This window comes from Lissotriton helveticus, chromosome 12 (genome assembly GCF_964261635.1).
Source record: "Lissotriton helveticus chromosome 12, aLisHel1.1, whole genome shotgun sequence".
NCBI lineage: Eukaryota > Metazoa > Chordata > Amphibia > Caudata > Salamandridae > Lissotriton > Lissotriton helveticus.
Window position 1 is genome coordinate 19,518,900 of NC_136073.1, and position 16,387 is coordinate 19,535,286.

Sequence of the window (16,387 nt, forward strand, 5' to 3'; positions counted from 1 at the left end):
TGCGCCCCCCCCCCCAACGCAAGTCGTTGTAACGACCTGCGTTGTTACAACCGCGTTGTAATGGAACGCGTTGTAAAAGTGTGCGTCGTAATGACGTACATCCACTAACAAAGACTCTGAAGCCATATTATGCCTTTCCCTCCCACACCACCGAGGATATGTTGATACTGATTTTCTTAAAATGAGGTAGTAGAAGTGGACAAGCAATGGCAAATGTCACGGGTCTGCCTGTGACAAAGAATGCCTAAGTGCTTTTATCCGTGCAGTCACTCATCCATCTGCGCATTCACTCAGTCACTCATCATCCATGCTTCCGTCACCCATTCTCCCACTCAAGTACCTATTTATCCACCCATTGACTCATTCGACCACTTGCCCATCGACAATACAACACTTACAAACTCATCAGTCAATGAAGAGGCCCGTTCAGTTGTCAGCAGATGTACTAACTTTGTTGCTAGTCTGTGAAGGGTGTGAAAGTGATGTTGGTAATGTGAGACTGCTGGAGAGTAAGGAGCTTGATTCCTGTCAGTAATGTGACGCGAGCTGTGTGATTGCTGGTGCCACAGCATGACTAATTAGTCTATGAGGGGTGTGAGGGTGCTTCCTGTAGTGTCTGGTTATGAAGGTGTTGTCTTTACTATCACCAAGCACCAGTAAGAATAATGAACAGCTTTTCTGCCCATTTCCCAGAACCCCAGAGTGCTTGCAGATTCAAATCCCATCAGGGTCCTCTCAGACTTTAATCTTTCTGTCCTCTATAAAAGGAGTACATTTAACGCTCTGGGACGCCCTCAAAGCATGGTGAGGGGGAACTGTTAGCAATATCCTAGCTATTAACCCCTCCCCTGCTGGTGACAGAACCACTCCGTCATGAGCTGCGGTCGCGCTGTGCTGATGACGGAGCGGTTCCGTCACGGCCCGCTCGGCACGCCTGTGCGGCGCGAATCCTGCGCTGAGCGTTCTATTGAGCGGGCGGGACCGTGACGGAACCGCTCCATCATGAGCACAGCGCAACCGCGGCTGGTGATGGAGCGGTTCCGTCACCAGCATGCGGCCGCCCCGCCCCCTTAGCACTGCGGCGGAATAGCCGCCGCAGTGAAGGGGTTAAACAAGGATAGGAAAGCTAAGCGCGTACAGTAAGAGCTACAGGTGAGGAAACTAGAAGAGTCACACAGATATGTTGCCAACTCTCAACGCTTAGGAAACAGCTTAGAGCATTAGACATAGACCTGGCAGAGTAGCTCTACTCAGCACAAAATAAAGATTCTATGCTGGAGAAAACAAAGCGGGAAGAATGTTCGTGCATAAGCTACGAGCACAGATGCATAAACAGTGTATCTCACAAATACTAGACCACACTTCTCGTCCCCTAGTAATAGACTCAGAAATAGCTTCGGAATTCGGCAGCTTTTATGCACCGCTCTATAGCGCCTCTTGCCTTGACTGTGCTCCATATTTAGAAATGGCCCTTGTCGCAAAGCTCCCGGACCATGTGGTGGCTGCATTGGAATCAGATATCACATCCCAAGAAGGGCTTGACACCATAAAGAAACTTAAGCTAGATAAAGCTCCAGGCAACGACGGGTTCACAGCGGCATTCTATAAAATGTTTACCACCCGGCTGTCCCCCGTCCTGACCCACCTATACAACAAATCTGTTGCATTTTAGGAAGTCTCTAAAAAAACTCCTGTTTGGGGAAGCCTTAAGCACCGCTTAGTGCCACGGCCTCGCGTATCTTTTTTATTCGGCCAGTATAGCTTTCCTCTGTCAAAAGCGCCTAGAGACCCGACGGTGATTTGGCGCTATATAAGCTGTAGTTAACAATAACAATAACAATTCCTTTAGTATAGAGCGCGCCCTTGCCGAATCCATGAAATCAGCCACTATAATAGTTTTACTAAAGCTGGAGAAGGACCCCCAACTCTGCCCCTCGTGCCGCCCCATATCTTTGCTGTATGTTGATGCAAACCTATTCACTGGGATACTGGCAACCAGACTGGGTCGTCTAATACCGGGTCTTAATTATCCGGATCAATCAGGTTTTATCCCTGGGCGCACGTGCGGAGACAACACCAAGCATAAGTTTTTGTATTTACTTTATTTCGACATTTTCTCATAAAAGTTCCTCCACAATATGCATATTGCGGCGTTATATAATACAATAAAATACATAAATTAATCACGAGCCTAAAAAGATCAATGAAAGATGGCCACCAATATTATTTAAAGTAGTGGCCAGATATAAAATATACATGCATACAATACAATGTTACAGTGAAAACAATAAATTATATCCGTGTAAGCCTCCACAGCAGTCTTACATGTTGGTAGCCATAACTGCATTAGAAAGGTAAAAATGCTACTCCATAATGCATTAGATTTAGATGTGTAAACCACCATTCCTTGGATACTAAGGGTCCTGTGACCTGTTTTTTTTTTGCTGAGTTTTATATAGCGCGAACTTGACCCGAACCGAATCGGGTATCAGAGCGCTTTACATAGCACCAGTTACGTTACATGAGGACACACATTCATTTTTTTTTTTTTTTTGTTAGGCACGGGGAGATTAAGCGATTTGCCTAGAATCACAGGACGTTTGGCGGCGTTACTGAGACTCGAACCCAGATCCCCGTAGCCCTACTTCTAATAACCCACATTTGGCCCAGGAACTTTGCCAAAGCACACACAAACAGTGGCCTGGCATTGGACTTCAGGATTCTCAGCGCAGTCCTATTGTTGTCGGTCCCCAACTGCTTGCAGATCGGGGTCAGCCAGTTATTCCTCTATGAAGCATACAGCAGACAAGCAAATATTATATGGGCTAAGGTTTCTTAATAGTTTTTGCAACCAGGGCAACTACGTGTGGGCTCAGTACCGCTGTTCCATTTTCCAGTGAAGTCATGCAAGGGCAGGGTGCCAAACTTAAACTGGATATAAAGTTTCCTGTCCCTTGGAAGATCTAAATAACCTTCTAGGGAACTATCCAGTTTAGGGGCCATAAAGTCTAAGGTAAGCTTCCCGCATTCCCTGCGTCTTATCCCATCATATAACAACAAAAATTCCTGTACAATAATATGAAAAGATAAAGTCCTAGGGCTATGATATGCCCCTGTCCTTGCGAATTCTGCCATATGTAGCGTCCGTCCCGAGTAGGTCATCGGCCTTTCATATTATTGCACAGGAATTTTTGTTGTTATACGATGCGATAAGACGCAAGTTATTCTAGCTTCTGAAGATAAATATTGGATCCACTAAAAGTGTGTGGCGCCACTACCGTTCCGAGCAAGAGATATAAAATGAATAAATAGGTAACTGGTCAACTTTTAACTGGAAGACTTTGAACATCTACGGATTACTTCTGAGTTTTATTCAATACTCATTTAAGCCTTGAAAAAGTTACTCTGTAACGAAACACGTGTCGGCTGCAGGTCCAACGTCTTACAGGAGGATTACTGAATTGTGCCCTCCATCTATGACATATAGTGCTATTGAAATTATTTGCTCTCAAACACATTGTCAAACTTGGATTTCCATATCTTTATTAAATCGAACGAGCCAAAAACTGTTTTTTGTCCATTGAATTTGACTCATATAACAACAAGAGAAATATCTATGAATTAATCTGAACTGATTAGAGTGCCAAGGTTTACTCTTATGTTGAACATTTACACTGGGTGCTTTTAGGACCACAGTGTTTGACACCTTAGGTAGTGCGGTGTAGGTCATTAACCTTGAGGGGCACCAATACTGTAATGTCCATTTGGAATGCTTACAAAGAGTGATGTGCGCCCAATAAGACCACACGCTACCGATTGTAAATATTGTAAAATCTATCACCTTATGCCAAGAATATATTTCACTTAGTAAGTAAAACGAGGAGGTCCAAGGTCCCCACAATGGTGCTATCAATCGATGCTGAAAAGGCATTTGACCGCATACATTGGTCCTTCTTACAGCTGGTTCTAGAGGCCACAGGTCTGGGTCCCCAGTTTCAGAAATGGGTGTGGGCCCGTTACTCCAACCCGGTGGTGGTGGTCCGGGTTAATGGCACGACATCTCCCCCTTTCCCATCTCGAGGGGAACACGGCAAGGGTGACCTCTTTCGCCGCTCTTCTTTGTGCTCTTTATGAAGCCACTGGCGGAGCGCATATAGGGTTGTCCCCTCATTGAGGGTGTTAGAATGGCTGGTCAGTCCCACAGGATAAAACTATATGCGGATGACGTGCTTCTGGCCATCACCATCCCACACCAATCTTTGCCTCCGCTGCTGGAGAACCTCGAGCGATTCGGGGGGGCATCGGGGTTCAAAGTGAACATGACTAAATCCCAGGCTCCCAACCTTACTATCTCACAAGACAACCAAGTGCTTTCAGATAGGCATTCCCGTTCACCTGGGCCTCACAAGGAATTCCCTATCTGGGGATCCAACTATTCCCAACCACCGGAAAGGCAGTATCATACAATTACGCTACTCTATTGGGTACGATGCGCTCCCTGATACAATCATGGCATGGAAGACCACTTTCTTGGGTGGGGAGAATTGTGGCTGTTAAAATGTCCCTACTTCCCAAGATCCTATTCTACATGCAGGCAATGCCACTACAGCTCCCTCAGTCCATACTGTGCAAAATTCAACAGTCCATAGAAATTTTTATATAGAGTGGCATACATGCAAGAATGGCGCGAGAACTGGCCAACCTCCCAGTTGTAAAAGGTGGGCTTGGCATACCCAACCTCTTGCGCTACTATCAAGCCGCTCAATTGCGCTTCCTGGCGTAATGGCAGCGACCATACACAGAAAAACACTGGGGCTTCCTTCGATCAGGCAGTCGCTGAGATTCATATCTGGGAAATCCCTTGGCTTCCACAAAGGCACCAACCCCCCGGGGTATATATCTCGCCAAGTAGTTTGGGCCACCATGGGTGTATGGGACAGACTCTTTGTTTCTAAATAACTTTCTACTCCCATTTCTCCCCTTACGCTAATCATAGGGAACCCAGATTTCCCACCAACGCAATATGGTAAGGCTTTCCACCTCTGGCAAGAATCAAACTGCAAATGTATCGGGGACCTGTTTGATGTGCTGCGCTTCTTGAACTTCCCACAGGTACAAAAAGACTTTGGGTTGCCAGATTCAGAACACTGGCATTACTTAATGATACGGCACTGGGTAACACCCCCACGACATACCCTCACACCAGCAGACAGCTTACCCAATTTGAATGGTAGCTGCTATCAGGGTGGACGATCGGCAGGTACTATCAGATATCTATGTCCAAATTATAGGAGTCAAAGGGGGAAAGAAGAGAAGGGTACAGGCCGCCCCCCACTCAAACCATAATACACAATAACAGGCCTGTCACCCTGGACACTCTTAAATAATTTTAATATGGCATGGATTGTATTGATGCAAAAAAACTTTTTTTATTACCACCAGTCAGTTTATCTCTGGCTATTCACATCCATCCAAGTGTCAAACATTGATACGGTGCACACACGGTAACCATTCAATCTGTCGTGATACCATCACCCACCAAACGTTACATGTGGAAAAAATGTGGAAAGGAGAGTGAGCCCCTCACGGAAGAACCGCCAATCGGGTTGTCTGACTAGCAATTGCCAGTGTACCCAATTATCATCATCGGTGACTCACTCTCATAACAGTGGAAAATGGAAACAGAAAAAGACTGACAACATATAACAGTACTTCTTCTCAACATCAGCCCCACAATCTGCTGACTGTTCCTATCAAAGCAAGTCAACGTATTGCCCTTGCTATACTTGTGTGCACATATGACACAAAACACAAAAAAACAAAAACAGAAACCCCCAGTGAGAAAGAAACGTGAATCTCACACAGTTAAAATAGAAGAGTTCACTGGCCACTCTGAGTTTATTCTGGGCTGTGAATCCCTCTAACTTAAAAATGACTCACACCATGCACAATCTCAGGTGGGTCATAGTCGCCAACATGTTTCGTTGCTCGTATTTTCTGCAACTTCTTCAGGGCAAATGGGGGTTACCCACTGCTATTGCCACTGTCTTTCAACACACACCTGGGGTTAGCGTCTCTCACGCATACCTGCTACCCCTTTTAAACAGTATGCCCGTGTCCTCAAAAATCACGTGTTGATTACGAGAACACGCTATCGTCGGGTGTCCCACGCTCGGTCACAAGTAGGGTATCTCTGTTAAAAAATGATTCACTTCTGGTATAATGCACCCTCCCGAACAGCTAAGTGGAAATGGGCAAGCAATGATAGATGCTGGAGACACTGCAACCACCCGGGCACGCTATCACACTTACTATGGCACTGCCCTAAATTACGTAGGTACTCTTCGACATACTCCCATATACAGATACAATGTTTGATACGGAGATACCTCAATTTCCCAGTTTTGCCCTACTAGGACTACCTGATGTGCTGACTTACCCTTTGCGCTCAGCCAAGGGAAAGGCCATTACAATGTCCCTGTGCGCCGCCAAACAGGTGTTGCTCTCGCGCTGGGCCCTGATTCCATACCCACACATACAGACTAGGTACATAAGCTATGGGGCTTGCTAGCTATGGAGACATTGACAGCGGTAATGGAGCACACATTGCAAAAATGTAAGAAAAAGTGGGGACCCTGTTTGAAATTGTTGTCAGATCCTTTTAAGGAACTCGTTCGCCGATATACTTGCAGCTACTGTGGCTCACAGCTACCATAACACCCGACTCAGACGTAAAGGCCTAAAGGAAGGAGTACAGGATATAGTGGAGATGCTGTTCGACCGGTGATGCGTGATTCTCTTCTGGCTACCATGCCTCTTTTTGTATTAACAAGATAAAGTACGATATAGGCAGCATAACAAGACAAAGCTCGTTATAGACAGACACTTATTATCATCTAAAGACTATTTAGTGCATTCCCTCCAGATCAAGAGAACTCATATTAACCTGCTACTCTCAAGGAACCTTACTTTGCTGCACTGATTTTGATAAATACACATCTTTGAGCCCTGGAGAAGTCTCAATTTAGAGACGAAACGCGTCGGCTAAGAAGGGAAATCCACGTGTTCTTGGATTTTTTCCTGTCTTGGATTACCACAATAAAGATTTGAATAAGAAACTTTGCATCAGTCCGGACCTATTTCTTTCAAGACTTTGCTTCTCATGGACATTGAAGTTATCAGAGACTGTCTAAAAAAATATTTTTTTGATGGGTGCGGATTCCATATTTCCTATTGCTTATTTTGGGCTCTGCCCATGAAGGGACAGACAGGGTTGTGTTCCTTGGTATCTTGAGCACCATCACTATAACCTTTGAGCCACAGGTGGAAGCAGGTGCTGTCTTTTGCCTCAACCCTTGTGCCTTGAAAAAAAAAACATGGAGAAATGATTAGATTTATATGTGCAAATTGTTGAAATGTAATTGTTTCCCTTCTCCCCTTCCCCAGTTTTCCCTCCACCTTCGTCTCCCTCCCCCTCCTCCCTTTCCACCCCTCGAACCATTTTAATGCGATGTTCAAAGTGCATCTGGCCATTGCAACCTGTTTACCTTGTTATTAATGGATACATAAAAACAGATGCAACCCTAAAAGGAGTACAATCGAATGGGTAACAACACATGTCTGTTATACAGTGCTAAGAACACCCAAAAAGATGAATGTGTGCTTTACACAAACATTTGTTATTTGTGTGGAGAAGTTGGGTGGATTCATGGGTGGCTGAAGGACAGATACCAGGATGCCTCGTGGGTGACATAGAGGGGTAAATGATGGCTGCAGGATTACAGAAAACGGGTGGATAATTATTGTACACTTATTCGCACATTTTTTCTGACGCTGATGTATTTTTGGTCCTTCTCTCCTCGCTTTCCTGCCCTCGCCTCTTCCGCCCTTCCTTTGCTGACTCCTGCCTCACTCTCGATCTCTCCTCTCACAATTCCTTTCCCCCCTCTTTTGTCTATCACTCTATATCTCTCCTACTTTCTGTCAATTTCCGTCACTCTTTCTCTCCCCTCTCTCTCATCTCTCCCTTGCTCCTCTTTCTTTCCACATTCTCCACTTTCTTTCTCTCTCTGGTCTATCTTTCTCTGATTTCTCCTCTCCCTCACCTCCCCCCTCTCTCTCTCACTCTATCTATTCTCTTTCTATCTCCTCAATTCTCACTCTCTTGTTTCTTCCAATTTCTCTCTCACCCTTTCTCTCTTCTCTTTCGGTCCCTCTGTTTCGCTGCCCTGATTTCTCTCTCCTCCTCTCTTTTCTCTCTTCAATCCTCGATCTCTCCCTTCTGTCACTCCACCCTTTATTCCACTCTTTCTCCCTCTATTCATTTCTCTCTTGTCTCCCTATCTCCCTTATCTCTCTCTCTCTTTCACCTCCCTCTTTCTCTCTATCTCTGTCTCTCTCTCTCTCTCTCTCTGTTTCTCTCTATCTCTGTCTCTCTCTCTCTCTCTGTTTCTCTCTCTCTCTCTCTCTCTCTTTCTCTCTGTTTCTCTCTCTCTCTCTGTTTCTCTCTCTCTCTCTCTCTCTCTTTCTCCTCCCTCTTTTTCTCTCTCTCTCTGTTTCTCTCTCTCTCTCTCTCTGTTTCTCTCTCTCTCTCTCTCTCTCTCTGTTTCTCTCTCTCTCTCTGTTTCTCTCTCTCTCTCTCTTTCTCTCTCTCTCTCTGTTTCTCTCTCTCTCTCTCTCTGTTTCTCTCTCTCTCTCTCTTTCTCCTCCCTCTTTTTCTCTCTCTCTCTGTTTCTCTCTCTCTCTCTCTCTGTTTCTCTCTCTCTCTCTCTCTGTTTCTCTCTCTCTCTCTCTCTCTCTCTCTCTCTCTCTCTCTGTTTCTCTCTCTCTCTGTTTCTCTCTCTCTCTCTCCCTCCCTCCCTCTATCCCACACCCATGGCTTTCCTGCTGCAGTTGTTCATGGTGGACAATGGCGCCGATGACTGGAGAATAGCCATGACCTACGAGCGGATCTTCTTCATCGGCTTGGAGTTGATCGTTTGCGCCATCCACCCCATCCCCGGGCAGTATCTGTTCACGTGGACGGCGCGGCTAGCCTTCACCTACACCACCTCGGTGGCGGACGCTGATGTGGACATCATCCTGTCCATCCCCATGTTCCTGCGGCTCTACCTCATTGGCCGCGTGATGCTCCTGCACAGTAAGCTCTTCACGGACGCCTCTTCGCGGAGTATTGGGGCGCTCAACAAGATCAACTTCAACACCCGCTTCGTCATGAAGACCCTCATGACCATCTGCCCCGGCACCGTGCTGCTGGTCTTCAGCATCTCTTCCTGGATCATCGCGGCCTGGACGGTGCGGGTGTGTGAGAGGTAGGTGCGCATGAGCTTGTCCCGCCAACCAAATGCATGCTCCATGTGCGCAGTGGGATGTACGACGTTACAACGCGTACTTTTACAACGCGTGCCGTTACTACGCAACTTTTACAACAACGCAAGTCGTTACAACGACTTGCGTTGGGGGGCGCCGGATAGTAAATATTTTAATTTACTATTCTAACTCCAGTCCCCGTGGATAGTAGGGAAGGAGTTGGATAGTAAATTAAACTATTTACTATCCTGGAGCGCCCCCCAGCGCAAGTCGTTGTAACGACTTGCGTTGTAAAAGTTGCGTGGTAATAGTACCGCGTTGTAAAACCTTCGTTGTAAAGGTTGTTCCCCGCACAGTGGCATCTCAAGGCTCAGAATTTGGGAGGGCGCTTCATGTTGGATTTGGGCAATGGAAACTGGCTCTGATCTCTCCATGGTTTCTCAGCAGCACCCAAGTATGGGCTCTGGAGTATGATCTCTTTGGGCATGACCTTTCTAGACAGAAAGAAGCTACCCAACACCCACAACTCCACCCTGTGCAGACCTTGCCTCCAAACCAAAAACCTGAACTTTCACAAGATTAAAAGTACACCATTTCAGAATATAGATATCCAAAGAGAAATTGGAATTTGCACACACAGACCCCCCCCCCCTCCCCCACTAGGAAATTCACAGATGGGTTGTTTTTTACAAGGGTCATCATGGCGCGGTTGGGCAAGCAGAATTGATCCTCAAACGATGTCTAAGGTTCACTGATGGGCAAGATGTCCGCCAGATAATCAATTCCAAAAACAATAGCCTCTTTAGCTTTAGAAAAAAAACAACACATTGTTTAAAATGGTTAGTATACGCGTTCTAATGACTCTGGTCCAAAAGGATTGCAAGAAAAGTGTGCTCCTTTTTAAATATATTTACACACTCCTGTAAAGTGTTTCATATGCAGTGAGCAAAAAATGCCTTGACACTTTCAGTATATATTTCACATATTTGGCATTCATAAAAAAGAAAGAGCTGTATGCAATTTTAAAGAATGATGCACATTTTACAGAGTCTTGTTTGCTTTTTAAGCATATATGTATGCATTTCCAAAATAATTCTGCACACCTTTTTCAGAGTTCTCTGCACTTCCAAAATATTCTGGCCCTTTTTTTTTTTTTAGAATTCTATAATATTGTTAAGGAGTTCTGTTCAGTTCTGAAATAATTAGTCCGTTTTTCTTATAACGTTTTAGAGTCTTTTAAAAGATCTCTGCTCATGTTATCCCCAAATTACCCACCACATAGTTTTAAAGCAACAGGGTGTCTCTTATTTTGAATCATTCAAACAATAACTCCCAAACAACACTTTGGAAAACTGCAGGGGGTGGAATATTATCATTTTTCTTTTCATAAAACTGGTCAATGTTCTGTACATTTACAGTGGGTAACAGTTTGCATCCATCTTGGCTCCCCGCTTTGAGCGTTGGTGTTTATCTGCAGTGTTGGCCTCGTGTGCTGTGCAGCGCCCCCAACAGGGCGACAGTGCACACACAGGTAGAGCAGTGGGGACGGCAGACCCAGATGCATTTACTCTGCCAATGAGGGGAGGAGGCAACCCCTGCAGGCAGGCAGCTCACAGATGCATATTGTCGTGTGCAGACACCCACTCCACTCTCACTCTTGGGTAGCTCTGGGTGAGTGTTTGTAAAGAGAGCTTGGCTTAGGAGCCTGGGGGCAGCCAACAAGACACATACAACGCATCCTTTTTTCATATCACCCCTTTTAACTTATCACCTCCTCTATTCAGATATCCTGTTTTTTTATCACTTCCAGCGGGGGCAGCTGTAGAGACACACAAAACTAAAGTCTCTTCCCAAGATAACACATAGAGCAGTGGATGAAGTGGTATTAACTCCTGTGAGCCCTGATACACAATGGATGGCTTCCCGGTGATTTCCTCCCAGAATAGCTCAGCGTGTGTAGGACGACCTGTGCAGCTCTGAAAAATCGAGGGGAAAAGGATTTGAACGGGAGGCCTTGGACCTATAGAATGAGGGATCCCAGCATTTCATATTTATAAAAAACAATATTGTGTTGTATTTGACCTTCAATGCCCCGCCCCTCCTGGTTTATTAGATGGAGGTCTGTGGGAGCAAATGTACCTCTGGTCGCAATGTTACTATGCAGGCATAGCAGCATCTCACTGGTTTGGGGTTTCAAAAGAGCCACCCGAGTGACAAACACTATAAAGATATTCAGTCATCACTTTGTGCACCATGCTCATGTTGCGTCAGCCTAGTATTGCACATGCACAAACATGTGAAGGGGTGTCCTCACACACCACCAGGTGTCATGCTTCATCATAGGACTCCCCTCGCTCTTCAACCACCCCATTTGATGAGGAGCGGGCATACGCCCTGGAGTCAGGGAGGCCCTTCGATCTAACTTTGGATCCATGTGGTACACCAGAATGGGGAAACAACCTTTACAACGCAACTTTTACAACTCACTACCATTACAACGAAACTTTTACAACGCAACATCCATTACAACGCATGCATTTACAACGCAACCATTACAACGCATGACACTACAACGCACACCACTACAACGCAGGTCATTACAACGCATACCATTACAACGCATAGCATTACAACACATAGTACCCCTACACTATCCAACACTTACCCTACTGTTGCACCCCCTGGAGTTAGAATAGTAATTTTTACCCCTACACTATCCAACACTTACCCTACTGTTGCACATCCTGGAGTTAGAATAGTAATTTTTACCCCTACACTATCCAACACTTACCCTACTGTTGCACCCCCTGGAGTTAGAATAGTAATTTTTACCCCTACACTATCCAACACTTACCCTACTGTTGCACCTCCTGGAGTTAGAATAGTAATTTTTACACCTACACTATCCAACACTTACCCTACTGTTGCACCCCCTGGAGTTAGAATAGTAATTTTTACCCCTACACTATCCAATACTTACCTTACAAGCAATGTAATGTTATGCGTTGTAATGGTATGCGTTGTAAAGGTAGTATGCGAAGTAATGGAATGCGTTGTAAAGGTAGTTTTCAAATATTCATTGTAAATGCATGCGTTGTAATGGAATGCATTGTAATGGATGTTGCGTTGTAAAAAATGCATTGTAAAGGTAGGCGTTGTAAAAGTATGCGTTGTAACGTCATACATCCACCAGAATCACCTAACTGACGTAACACGAGCATGGTGCATAATGTGCCGTTTTAATGCCTTTATAGTTGTTTTCACTCGGGTGGGGTGGCTCTTTTGTATGGGGCAGTCTCTGGCTGGAGGCCAGCTCACACTTGAGGCCCCATAGCCTGTGGATAGCCTCCATGGTACATGTGTTTTGAAGGTTTGGGGGTTCAGAAGCAGCATCAGAGCTTTGTTTACCCTGGACCAGCTTGAAATGTGTGTACAAAGGTGTCCCGTGTCACACGCAGAGCCATGGGTGCTTCAGACGGGGCCTGACACAAACCTACACCCCTGTTGCCTATCCACCCAGCCTGGCAGCTTCTGAGGCGGTCCAGGGCAGCAGAGCAGCCTAGGGGCCCTAGTGGGCATGTAAGATACATGGGTAAGTCCACTCTACCTCCGCCAAAGATGCCTACTGGAAGTCAGCTGCCATCAGAGAGCCGTTTTAAGGCATAGGCAATGTGGGCTCTGGCCTTTCAGCAGGCCCCCCGATAGAGCCTGCTCTGTTCTGCAGAGTCTTGCCATCATGCCCTTAAATAATTCTTAAACAGACTGTTTCCCTTTAATATTTTTTAATGTTAGTGATGTTTGAGAGTTTATTACAAACATTTTGCACAGAAATGCTGTGTTTGTTTCCTTCAACATCCATTAAAAATGTTTATTTTAGATAAAAACAGTTCCTCGCATATGAGAAATAGAAGGGTGTCACAGAGATTGAATTATAAACTACATTTTATGATGCAAACATACAGAAATGAGCAGGAGAGAAGGTTCACTTTCCCAGCGGGGCCCTTGGAAGGTGGAGACATGGGCAATTGCTTACTTTTGTTGAGCCTTAAACCCATCTAATGCCATTGGCAGAGGTGTGGGGATGAATATTCATGAAATCCAAGCTTCTCTTCACATTTGGTTGCCAATGACCAGTGCAGAGCCTCGGTATGTAACCCTGGTCCTCAAAGCTCCAGGGGGGATACAGCTGTCCTTCCTTGTTCACCTTCTGTAGATAAGCATCCTAGGCTGGTGGACTGTGGGTGCGGTTAGTGGGCTCCCCTTCAGTATGTCTGTACTGTGGTGCTGTTTCTCGTCCCTCTGATCCCCCATCAATCTTTTCAGAGCCATCCTCTTCATCACCCCGTGACATTTCTCCTGTAATTTCATACCCAGCTGAAGCCCCTTCCCAATGACATCACAGCTTCTGAGCTTCCATAGTGGGATGCATGTCGTTACCACGCATACTTTTACAACGCATGCCTTTACCACGCAACTTTTACAACGCAAGTCGTTACAACGACTTGCGTTGGGGGGCGCTGGATAGTGAATAGTTTAATTTACTATTCCAACTCCAGTCCCCGTGGATAGTAGGGAAGGTTTTGGATAGTAAATTAAACTATTACCTATCCTAGAGCGCCCCCCAGCGCAAGTTGTTGTAACGATTTGCATTGTAAAAGTTGCGTGGTAAAGGTAGTGCGTGGTAAAAGTTGCGTTGTAAACGCTGTTTACCTTCACAGTGTACAGGAACGCCCCCTGCACCGACCGCCACTCTCTTCATGTTGGCCTCCATTACTCCCCCACCCCCCCAAGACCACTTCCGGGTCATCACACAACACATCTAAGCTGCCCACCTCTGGAGCTCAGCAGAGTGCAGTTCACCCAAGATGGCCGACCTAGGCCCAGATGGCAAGAGAGCCAGCATCCTTCCTCCACCATGTGCCCCCATATTCTCAAAGCCATTTCCGGGTCATCACACAACACAGCTAAGCTGCCCACCTCTGGAGCTCAGCAGGGTGCAGCTCACCAAGATGGCCGACTGTTGCATCCTGCTTTCATTTCTTCTCTGTCCTTCTTTAGTGTTTGTCATTACTTGCTCAGTAGGCATCTATGATGTCACTTAGTGTTCCAATTGTGTATGCTTGAAAGCAGGGACAGTTACATCTGAGGCTGAGCTGGAGTCCATCTGCTCCTGGTGGGGTTTCTATTATTGGATCTACTTTATTCTATTTTTCTACATGACCTGAATCTTATCTTCAATAAACCTAATCTGTTTCATATACTAGACTTAAAGACTTCAATTTGTTACACCGACCTAGGCCCAGATTGCAAGAGAGCCAGCCTCCACCCTCCTCCATGCTCGCCTGCGCGCCTTGTGCCAATGCTGCCTTCGCCTCTGTGTGCTCATTAACCTGCTCTTGTTTTCCCTTCTCTGACTGCCCTGCTGCTCCCAGGGAGTACCTGTGAGTGCCGCCGGTTCCAAGAACTGCCTCCTCCTTGCTGCACGCTAGCTGCCTCCTCTGGGCTGAGGCTTGTGCCTGCTGAGAATTTAAGATTAGCTGCCTCCAGGGGTTGGCAGTGGGCGAGGGGGGTGCCTGCGTGAACCTTGTAGTAATGGGCACTGCTGACAAGTGTGCAATGGAACCTCTGTGTTTTTCAAGGGTCTCCTGTTTATTAGCTGGGGGAGAGAGTAACACCCCCCTCCCCCTAACACAAAACGAATTGGACCATGGTGCAGTGTTTCCATAACTGGCTTTAGCTCCCCTGCAAAGCACCTAGCTTGGTTTAGTCCTCCAAGTAGCTGTTTCTTATTTCTTACACAGTCTCCAAGGGCCTCAGTTTTAACAGATTTCATTATTACCATGGGTTATTGATTAAGTGAATATAAATTTGACTAAATAATATATCCAAGAAACCTACCAATAATGCATTGTAAAAGCGTCATTGACCGTTACTTACTAATGCAGGCCACTGCGAGAGTTAAAGTACTATGGAGCGTGTACGAATTGGAAATAGTCACCCACATGCGGATAATGCTTTATGTATCATGCAGACACGTGATCAGGTTAAATAGGTGTCCAGGTTGTCCTAGAGCACTTTTAGTCTCATAGAAAACACTAAACCCTTCAGGATATATTGAATTCAGCTGCTCTCTGCTCCTTTGAATACTTTCTTGGATTAAACAATACATTGTCTTAAGGGATATTACCAATCTTTTAGGCAAGACAACAGGTATTATTTCCAGACAAATGAGTGCGGAAGACCCAAGTATTTCAGGCAATGCACGTTGTATCTTAAGGGATGTTTTTCAGAAGCAAACCCCCCTCCTTAGAAGAGTGCATCACTTCTGAGAAGATGTTTACGGTAAATCCTCAGTGTGTCGCGTTTGTATGAGTCTCTTAATGGCTAATTAAGCCCTTGAGAGGTGCCAGAGATTTGAGAAGTGCCTTCAGAATTCTATGATAGATTTCAGACTTGAGCATTCCCTATAGGGGAATTAAAGGTGTTGACAGGGTCTGGTGAATTTCAGAACCAATACTTTCAACATCAAAAGAGGCTACAGAATACAGGGTGTTGTATGGGCCATAACTTTTCAAAAAGAAAGCGAGATTTAAGAATCTGAGTGTTATCGGAGGAATTGCGCAAGACAGGGTCTTTGTTACAAGGGATCAAAACGTTTTCGTAGAATCAAAGGAATTTTAGAATAGTTAAGGATCCGAGGGATTTCAAAATCAAGAGTGTTCCAGTTGTGAAAAATGTTTCCCCAAGAGACTTACAGCTAGATTCATCATTGGAAAATGGGCTCGCAAAGGGCCAGATTCTGCGAGCGCAATTTTTGCATTTGGGATTCATCATCCCAAGTGAAAAAATCGCTAATAGCGAAATCGCATATTTGCAAGGAATTGCATTTAAGGAATCTCTATTTGAGATTCCTTAAATGCAATTCATTAACCATTTTTTATTAGCAAATTCGCTATTTCTGGCCGCTATTTACCGCGAAGTCTGACTTCGTGGTAAATAGCGAAAAATGCACTTTAGTGCATTTTTCTAAGTGGTATGTTACACACACACACATGTCCTTTGGACATGTGTGTGCGCA

The 16,387-nt window shown here is 45.4% G+C and overlaps 1 protein-coding gene across 1 annotated transcript in view; it reads left to right on the forward strand.

Annotated features, from left to right (window-relative positions):
- KCNN1 (potassium calcium-activated channel subfamily N member 1) overlaps window positions 1–16,387 on the forward strand; it is a 391,559-nt gene that overhangs the window by 195,580 nt on the left and 179,592 nt on the right. Inside the window, exon 4 of the mRNA XM_078669137.1 lies at window positions 8,893–9,311. Coding sequence (XP_078525263.1) covers window positions 8,893–9,311 — 419 coding nt within the window. The remainder of the gene's footprint in view (window positions 1–8,892; window positions 9,312–16,387) is intronic.